At 38.2% G+C, this 10,356-nt stretch overlaps 1 protein-coding gene across 1 annotated transcript; it reads right to left on the reverse strand.

The window, feature by feature from the left end:
- Nucleotides 1-3,628: 3,628 nt before the first annotated feature.
- On the reverse strand, nt 3,629-9,944 carry LOC135088100 (nucleolar protein 58). The gene is made up of 5 exons (XM_063982986.1): nt 9,764-9,944; nt 9,244-9,320; nt 7,858-9,006; nt 7,114-7,246; nt 3,629-4,402 (listed from the first exon to the last, which is right to left on the reverse strand). Exons 1-5 carry the CDS (start codon nt 9,806-9,808, stop codon nt 4,175-4,177), a joined length of 1,632 nt encoding a protein of 543 aa, XP_063839056.1. The 5' UTR covers nt 9,809-9,944; the 3' UTR covers nt 3,629-4,174.
- Between the last annotated feature and the right edge of the window lie 412 nt (nt 9,945-10,356).

A 10,356-nucleotide genomic window follows, 5' to 3' on the forward strand; every position in this document is an offset into this window, starting at 1 on the left:
ATAAATAAGAGATTATTTACTTGACACTTAGTAGGTACGTAATAAGTAGGTACTAAAATATACAGAAGATATAAATACATAATTAACGGCCCGCCCTTGTAACTTAACATTGAGTAGCTCAGTACAATATTGTTACATTGCCAGCAATTACTGAACACTCGAGCTGGGGCGCGGGCATTTTTCTTGTTAACTTAAGTTCCGATCGACTGCTCCGGGTATGGGGTAGCCAGGCGTACGGACAAAACGGGATTGTCCTTTTTTTGACGGTACAATATACCTAATTGCTATTGATTTTGCGATAAATGAGATAAAACTCTAGAAAGTTAAGACGTGCGTTGTTTCAATTTTTATTTGTGTTGTAGCTCTTAATGGATTGATTGTGACCTGCAAGGTTTGAGTGGAGTCATTTATTGGGGTACATGGATTACAATAGAAGGTTAACGATAGTGGCATGTTCTTGTTTTCAATCACAGGGAAAATTAACATGCAAAGGAACAGATGGATTTGAAAAACAACACCCGAAACCGATTAAACTTCAAGTGACTGATCTACGAGAAAACAGTTTGGAGACTTCAGCTCTAAATGAAATAAAACCGCTTTAAAGGACTTATGCCCGTTTTCACCATCAATCCCTAATTTTTAAGTGTCCCCTATGTAAACAAAATTCCTGTTGTTACCATAGGGGTCACTTGTTCGAGTGTTTATAAGTCCGGATTTACTTTTGGAACTGGTCACCCTGTCCGGAGATGTTTGCCGGTTATTGCAGCGTTCGGTTTATTAGCGACGTCGGAGTTCAGGGTTTGATTGCATTATGTTACTTGCAACACTCCAGCTATTGCTCGAGAAATATGAAGTTTATTCATTTATCTTCGAGAACAAAGAACTTCACAAAATACCTATTAACCCTTAAATTGGCACTCATTGAACCCCTGCTTCAAAAATGATCAAATTTGGGATTTAGGTATTGTTTTGATAGATTAAGAAAAAAATATTTACTTTTTGAAAAAATTTCAATTAGTATAGAAGTTATGACATGTCACTCAAAACGGACATTGCCAATTATTTAGCATTACAACCATGTCACTTAGGGCGGACCTTGCCAATTTAGAAAAACAAACGTAAAACAACTTTTCTTAATAACAATATAGGAATCCCTGATAATCAGCCTCTGGCTAATCCAGCGCCTTTTGCAATCCACCCGGACTATTTACTGTTGATTTTACATAAATTTATCAAAAAATAACCAGACATATAAAAAGAGAAACTGACTGCCTGATATATCAACATAAATCCCAAACCGGTGGGTATAAAGACACAAAGTTTGGCATGTGGGTTCCTTATAAGGACTAGTGGTGTTATCAGGAAAGATTTGTCCAAAATTACCCCCTAAGGGGGTGAAAATATGGGGGTCCAAAGTTTGTAGGGCGAAAAAAAATTAGTTACACTATTTAATGCGAAACTTCACAGAAGTACTCCCATCGATAAATGAATAAACACGTGTTTCAGGTTATTTCAGAATTCAACCCCTAAAAGGGGGAAATGGGGTAAAAATTACTAAAAATCAACATGAGTATTTATTACTGATACCTACATGGCATTGTCCGTTTTAAGTGACATAACAATTGTAACCTTGAAATGAATGAAAAAAAATCGTTATTTTTTTACAGTTTTGGCAATAATCGTCAGTTTTATTCGTAAATATTCTAAAATCAATCAATAAAGCACAAGAACAAGTGTAATATCCACGGTTATTGCCACATTTATCAACAACGAAAACTTGACCCTGCTGTTGCAGTTATTCAACTGTCTTGATTTTTAAAATTTGCGGCTTTTTATTGAACTACAGCCCTGTGTTTCACATAAAATATCATGCTTTTTATAAAATATCCCTTGAAAGTCGATAAATTGCTTTAATTTAGATTCTGTAGGCAATTATTTGACATGTCCTTTAAAACGGACAAAAACCATTTAAGGGTTAAGGGAGGAAACGAAGCAGCCTTTGCTACAACTTGAGTAACAAAATGTTAATATTAAGTGAGAAGAATGAACTCTTTTGATTGATCCTCTTTTGTTTAATGGCAATCAAGCCTCTTTAAGAGGTTTATTTGTGCTATCTTGAAATAATTACACAATGAAAATCATCACTGATAATAAAATTAGGTATTTATCAGCAATTCAACCTACACCCCACCACCACTGGCTGTCGGAATTTTTATTCCCAAATGGGGCAAATTTAATTAGGACAATAAGATAAAATAAAACAAGACCAACTGGCTAGGTCCCATGGCTAGGTCACCTGCAGAAATATACCTAGATACACCAATGACTCCCTTTCCAGATCACACAGTAACGCTTTCATTTCCAACTTTGAAACCTACGAAGTTGCTTCATAAGGTGTGCTAGGAACGTCTACAATGAGACAAGTTCCTCAGTTATTGCTCACAACTAGCCCCATCTGCAGGCCCCGATGACAAACAGGATTGGCCAATTTCCCCTAGAGGGGGGAAGGGGGAGATTATCCCGCAATAAGCGAAGCAAAGCTCTAGTGACAACAAACCACCCAAAGTGGGGGACTTAGAAAAATGGCAGAATATGAATGAGGCGTGTAGCTTTGTGCGTAAATAGGTAGGATTTTAGACGGCAACTGCCTGGTGATATTTTGTCTTTAGAAATATTATAACCATGATAGAGCTGTAGTTTCATTGCCTGGGGAGGCCTGATTAGTATTGTAATGGTTGATTGTGCTCAGAATATGTTTAGCAACAAAAATGTTTGACTTGCTACCTAGTTTTTTTGACAACTTTCAGTAGGTACCCATGGTAGGTACAGTAGCGAGCACAGCATCCTACTAGTATACCTATGTCTAATTTATTGATTTTAAACCTTAGGCAAAGAATATTATCATTATTCCTTAGGTCTTTTCTTTAGGTAGATTATATTGAATGCTTACAGGCGAAATTCATTTCACCTTCCGCTTGTTCTGACAACATAAACAGTTCAGGGCACAGGCTATTACTCGACCGGAAAATAATTAAAACGACCTTTATTAAATTAAAGCCGACAGTAAACCGTCCCAACTTACTAATTGGACCGAAAAAGGTGAACTAAAAATGGCGAAAGCGCGGCAAAATGGCGGGAAACAGCTGTTGCATCGATTTTAATTATGCTTTGAACTGGTATCGAGAGGGGACGGCATTTGGCTAGGGGCCAATGAATAATATTTAGTTTTTCTGTTTTCATGGCTTGTGGATGAGGACTTTTTGGTAGTTCATAGTAAACATAGCTGATATTTTTTAATTAAATTAAAATGTAAACATTTTTATTAGAGAACAAAAATGTGAGGAATTAACAACATGTTTTTAGAAAACTATCATCATGAAAGTTACGAAGTCGATATATAAATAACTAGCTTTCCGCCTGCGTGGAATTTTGTCTGTCACAGAAAAACTTCATCGCGCGCGTCCCTGTTTCAAAAACCGGGATAAAAACTATCCTGTCCTTTCCCGGGACTCAAACTACCTCTACTGCCACTTTCGAAAATAAACTTGAATGCCTTCTCATTGAATATCTAATGATATGATGTCCATGCCGTTAAGAATGTAAAATACGTAAAATCAAAATGCAAACATCGAGATTGATTCTCAATATATTTTCATAAACAGTTCACTTACATAATGTAATCTGTTGCTCTTAACAATTAATACCTTAACATACATTCTCATCATCCTCACACAAACTGAATGACCCGTCGTTCCCGTCTTTACATTGGCCAATACGAAACATGATGGATTGACACTATCCAGGGTGAAAACGATAAGTGATATCACTCGATTATTTCTAAACTATACAAGATATCAATAAACTAGTTACTGATGTATGTCTGGCATACATTTAGTATGGAAGCTGGAAACATTGAATTATCAGATAGATCCAGTTTATTCGGTAACCTATTATTGGTACCGTTTGAAAGAGCTCTTGAAGCACTTTCAGGATCAGTAACCAGTTTTTCAATATCTTGTATAGTTTAGAAATAATCGAGTGAGATCTCTTACCGTTTCCACCCTGTATGATTGCAACTCATAAAAGGTCTACTTAGGGCAAAACATTGTAAAAAAACAGAAATAATCCTTCATATTTCGTATCGACCAATGCCGTCGTAATTTGACTAGCAGCCTCACTCGTCTTGTGTGTGTTTTTTCTTTTTCTTTTTTTTTTCGCTTTTGGGCTCCTCGGGCTCTGATTTGGGCTCGACCAGCGATTCATTAGCGTCGTTGGACTCGAATTTTTTCTTTTTTTTTTTCTTCTTTTCGGAAGATGGCGCTGCTGAGGTCTCTAGGCCGTTCTCATTGTCTTCCATTGGTTCTTCTTTGATTTCCTTCTTGATTTTCTTCTTAGGTGACACCTGGGCCAAAGAGAGAAATACAAATACAAATATTTAATTTATGCAAACACACCGTTTACGCATACACCTTCAAATACAATTGGTAACAATGAAACATTTGAGTTAGTTTTATAATACATCTTTTGCAGCGTAACATCATTTTTGTTAAATTAGTTTATTTCTTTGTTTGAAACTAGGGTTGCCAACTATACTGTTTTGAACAGTATTATACTGTTTTTCACTAAATTATACTTTTTACTGTTGAACAAAAATAAAGTATACAAAATACTGTTTTCAGCTAGCATCACTAGTATCCATAGATATTTTTAAAAGTAAATGCCCAACACCACATTTAAGTACGCGTTGTAAAGCTATACTGTTTGTTTTTTTTTTAATACTGTCTGTTTTCCTTCTCCGACCTCTGATATACTTTATATTTTGAAAGAAAAGTTGGCAACCCTATTTGAAACACATAAATAACTCAATTCAAAGAGAAACAACAATAACAATTTGGGCTTCAAATCAAAGAGAGTTCAGAGTGATAAATCTATTAAAATTTAGAAATCACAAATGTTTGTTAGCATGATATTTGTTATTCTTCCGCGGAAATCTACTGAACAGATTTTGATGAAACTCAACTCAGATGAAACTCTATGTTTTTGATGAATGTTTGTCCTACTAATTATTATAAATGCGAAAGTTTGTAAGAATGTAAGTTTGTTCGTTTCAGCCAAATGACGTCCACTGCTGGACAAAGGCCTCCCCCAAGGTTTTCCACAATGAACGGTCCTGCGCTGCCCGCATCCAGGCTCTTCCTGCGACCCTTACCAGATCGTCGGTCCACCTAGTAGGAGGCCTGCCCACGCTACGTTTTCCAGCCCGTGGTCGCCACTCGAGAACTTTCCTGCCCCAACGGCCATCGTCTCTACGAGCTATGTGCCCCGCCCACTGCCACTTGATTTTAGCAATTCTGCGAGCTATGTCGGTTACTTTGGTTCTCCTACGGATCTCCTCATTTCTGATTCGATCACGCAGGGAAACTCCGAGCATAGCCCGCTCCATCGCCCTTTGGGTGACCTTGAGCCTTCTTATGAGGCCCATAGTAAGCGACCACGTTTCGGATCCATATGTCAACACTGGCAACACACACTGCCCGAAGACTTTCGTCTTGAGACACTGCGGTATTTCGGACATGAGTATATGGCGAAGCTTCCCGAACGCTGCCCATCCGAGTTGGATTCGACGATTGACCTCTTTCTCGAAGTTGGACCTACCTAACTGGACTGTTTGTCCCAGGTATACATAATTGTCGACAACTTCGAGTGTAGAGTCTCCAACCTTCAGAGGAGTGGGTGCAACACGGACATTAGACATGATTTTTGTCTTGTCCATGTTCATTCTGAGGCCCACTTGTTGAGAGGCTCTACTGAGGTCATCGAGCATTGTGCCTAGATCCTCCAAGGTCTCAGCCATGACTACGATATCGTCCGCGAATCGAAGGTGGGTGATGTACTCGCCGTTGATATTTATGCCAAATCCGTTCCAGTCCAGAAGCTTGAAGACATCTTCCAGGGCGGTGGTAAACAGTTTTGGAGATATGACGTCTCCCTGTCTTACCCCTCGCTGCAACTGGATAGGTTTCGAATCCCGATCCTGGAGGCGGACCGACATTGTGGCGTTTTTGTACAAACCCCTCAACACTTCGATATATCGATAGTCAATTTGGCACCTTTGGAGAGACTGTAGCACTGCCCAGGTCTCGACCGAATCGAAGGCTTTCTCATAATCCACAAACGCCAGGCAAAGTGGTTGATTATACTCCTCGGTCTTCTGTATAATCTGCCTTAGCGTATGTATGTGGTCTATGGTACTAAAGCCTTTTCGGAAACCGGCTTGTTCGGGAGGCTGGAAGTCGTCGAGCCTGCGAGCGAGACGATTCGTAATGACTCTTGAAAACAGCTTGTAGACATGGCTCAGAAGTGAGATGGGTCTATAATTCTTCAATAAGGTTTTGTCACCTTTTTTGAAGAAGAGTACCACCACACTTCTGTGCCATGTCGTAGGCGTAAGTTTGTTACTCTCACGCAAAAACTGAACGGATTTTGATGTAACTTTACAGATTGATTGTTTATACACCCAAACATATCATAGGCTATAATTTATGATCTGTGATTTTAATTTAACGCGGGTGAAGCTTGGGCAAGAGCTAGTTTTACAAGCTAGTTTTTATACTACAAATTGAATCGCTAACATGAATCGCAAAATGTGTTGGTAAGCGCATAACTCAAAAACGTCTGGACCAATTTCACCAATTCTTTTTTTTTAATGTTCATTGAAGTCCAAGGAGGTTGGTTTTTACGGCGAGAAAAATTCGAATAATTTCCGGGAAAACCTCGGGCAACGCCGCGGGCGGAAAGATAGTAATAAATAAAAGTAACTCACATCATGAGCGCTACCAATTTCACCAATTCTTTTTTTTAAATGATCGTTGAAGTCCAAGGATAGTTTTTACGGCGAGAAAAATTCAAATAATTTCCGGAAAAATCCCTGGGCGGAAAGATAGTAATAAATAAAAGTTCGTTTCAGCCGAAAGACGTCCACTGCTGGACAAAGGCCTCCCCCAAGGATTTCCACAAAGACCGGTCCTGCGCCGCTTGCATCCAGGTACCTCCCGCGACCTTCACCAGATCGTCGGTCCACCTAGTGAGAGGCCTAAAATAAAAGTAACTCACATCATTAGCGCCATCTTCCAGCTTGATCTTCTTAGGGGCGACGCCGTCCTCCTCGTCGACGCCGTCGTCGCGCTCGCGCTTCACCGCCTTGCCGAGCGTGCTGTCGGCGCCGGTCGGGTACTGGCTCACCTCGCTGGGAAACAAAGTAAGCCTTAATACAACAGGCACAGAGTTATAGATGAATTGACCAGGAGTTTGCGACACTTAGACATCTTACTTTGACTATAACAAACAAGTGTTAAAAGTCTATACAAAAACACTGGTTATCGTCAGTCACGGTTAAAGTTAGGTGGTGCAACTCAGCCTTAGGGTCATACTATGCTGTCAAAAACAAGGCAAGTTCTACTAATAATAGGCACAGTCATAGTACAGGTTAAATTGACAGAGTTGGAACAGTTTGGTCCTTGTTCTAGAACTCAAAAGTTCTAAAATTGTTGATTTTAGGACTCATATAAAAGTTTGAGTGTCTACCTACTACATACAGTTTTAATCTTGGCAACTTTAATATTGAGATTTTAGTTTATAGGATTAATTGAAGACCAAAAACAGCCAGCTTTTATTGAAGTAATATAGGTTAGGATAGGGAATTATTTCATACTTCAGAAAGTATGTCTACTTCAAGTCATCAGACTACTAAAATTATGTCAGATGAACATGGTGGCTCAAATTAACACCAGTCAAACAATAAAGGAAAGTGAAAGTACCTAGGTTTTATGGGAATAATTGAAGTTTTTTTTTACTCACCTCTTACTGTGATATTTCTCAAACTTGGCCTTTGCTTTGCCTGTGCCACTGATTCTCCTCAGGTTGCCTTCTTCCAGCAGCCGCAGCCTGTTCTCCAGCTTGACCTTGTGTTCAGCCCCCAGCTCAAACGACACCTCCTCTCCAAACGCATCCACCCTGGTTGCCAGCGCTGCCTTGGCTGCTAACATTCTTGACATCTTCCCTTTATTCTTAGCACTAGATTGCCCTACTAACTGTGCATGGTAAATCAAACCATACTTCGGTGTGTCTTTCTTCGTCTTAAGCGCACGGAACAATGCTTTCTCCGCTCCAAAAATCTGTATAGTTGACGCTGGGTGCTTTGCCAAATTCATCAATGATCCTGCATGAGCTATTAACCTAGCACCAATATGTTCACCGATCAAAACCGTTAGGTTCGGAGCCATAGCCATCATTCTAGCTTTGAGGTAGTCTGTTAAATGTGTCCTATAATCAGTTATGTTAATTATTTCGTCACATAAATTCTGAATGTTCATGATATCGTCATCCGAGATCTCGGTGCCCATGGATATCTCAGCAGCTTCTTTGACTTTCTCTTCCAGATCTTCAGGCAAAATATCAGATAAATCCGTCTTGGAGGCGTTGTCTCGTGTACCAATTAATTTGACTATTTTTACAAATAAAGTATTGTCGGTAATAATTTTTCCTAGTTCAGGAAAGTGCCAGCCGTACCACTCTCGGCATCTCATGATGTAGTTATTCAACTCCTTATCTAAATCATCCAGAAGACACTGAGCTTGAACGATCATTGTGTCTATTTTGTCTGGTGAAAACTTCAACTTGTATCGGGAGAGTGAGTGAGCGAGACCCAAAGCCATGGCGGTCATCTCTTTCTTTGGCAAGCCTGAGAGAAGGCTGTCCATTTGTGAGCGGATACATCTCAGCAGCTCTTGAACATTAGAGTTGGAAACACATTGCAAATCAAACTTTTCTCTTATGGCACTTCCAAGTTTGGCATCACCGACGAGCAGCTGGTCTTGTATTTCCTTGCTGACATACTTTTTGAGGGCTTTCTTCAATGGTTTGGAGATTTTGCCTTCAATAGCTGCAGTGGTAGCAGCGAGGGCTTCTGTTGTGTCTTCAAACTTGATAAAGTTCTTTAGCTTTACACTGTAAACAAAAATCATTATTAGAAAAAATGTGTCAAAGTAGAACATTACAAATATAAATTGACCTCAATAGTTACTGATTATAACAAAAAACCAAAGTAGTTACTGATAAATAATATTACAACAATAGTATTTTTAGAAAAATGACACTTTAATCATAATATTCTCAATATAGTAAAGCATTATTTTAAAGGTGTATTTTTATTGTATTTCATTATTAATAAACAATTATACTTACACAGATGATGCTCCTTCTGGGGAATTGAATTCTTGATACAAATCATCTATTTGTGATAGTTTTGACTCATCCAGCAACTAAAAATAAACAAAACCCATTATTTATGTGCTTTTAATCACACTGTTCACTATTTTATGCAGAGTATTACTGATTTATAATTTAATTCTCTGAAGGACGTAAAATCAAATTTGAGTACATTTTTGGGTAATTAATCCTTGGCAGATAACACGAATTAAGGTTTTCAGTGTCTGTATTTTGAAATACTCATAAACACACCGTAATTAGTGAAATAAACGTGGTATTAAGAGTTCCATTTGGTAACCTAGCGTTTGGAGAAAATAGCTTGTCATGAATAAAATGAAATGCTTGTTATGTGATATAACAATGAATATGCAACATCAGAACTGTAGTTGTAAGTAAATCGCTGAATAATGTTTATAGAAACTGAATTCTTTACGTAATTTTGAGAAAATTATCACACATACAAGATAGGTTATAATCAACACGTGTTATGGCTTACCTTGAATATAGCGTACCCCGCTGGGGTTTCAAATAACACCAACATGTTTCCACAATTAAAACCACTTATCACACGAAGTTTCACAAATTGCAAAACACAAATTACAGTGAATTTTTATTGAAACAAATACACACGCGCCGACGCTACCGCATCGCGGGGGTGAAAATTGACAGTGACAGTTGAAGTGTTGCCATTGTTGTACCGCGCGCTCCGTGAAAATATCAACTTTTAGTAGAAAAAAACTACTACCATTATTTTATGAACTGGGAATACATAAAAACGTATCATAATTTTTTAGTACAAATTTAATTAAATAAAAATGAAAGCAAAATTAAATAGCACTAAAAATTTAAAAATTAATGTACTATGAAATGTGCGCTCAAGGATGACGTCTTACATAAGCATTTGTATGCCTGGATTATAGCGCATTTAAGCAAGGTTTTTTTGTTTTGAGGCAAATAAATACTTTCTATCTATCTAGATGATAGATAGAAAGTAGTATAAGTTAGAAATCACAGAAACCACACTTTAAGGTTAACTTGTGGCACCTTATGATGTATGTAGTTGTATTAAGTAGAATTTTACTAAAAAAG

Source organism: Ostrinia nubilalis, chromosome 3, assembly GCF_963855985.1.
Source record: "Ostrinia nubilalis chromosome 3, ilOstNubi1.1, whole genome shotgun sequence".
In the NCBI taxonomy this organism is placed as follows: Eukaryota; Metazoa; Arthropoda; class Insecta; order Lepidoptera; family Crambidae; genus Ostrinia; species Ostrinia nubilalis.

What these genes read in the sequence shown, in the direction of transcription:
- LOC135088100 (XM_063982986.1), bottom strand. Translation starts at nt 9,808, where the DNA reads ATGTTGGTGTTATTTGAAACCCCAGCGGGGTACGCTATATTCAAG. An exon ending in CGGGGTACGCTATATTCAAG is followed by an intron (nt 9,321 to 9,763) that starts GTAAGCCATAAC and finishes GTTTATTTTTAG; the next exon opens with TTGCTGGATGAGTCAAAACT. An exon ending in TGGAAGATGGCGCTAATGAT is followed by an intron (nt 4,403 to 7,113) that starts GTGAGTTACTTT and finishes TCTTTGGCCCAG; the next exon opens with GTGTCACCTAAGAAGAAAAT.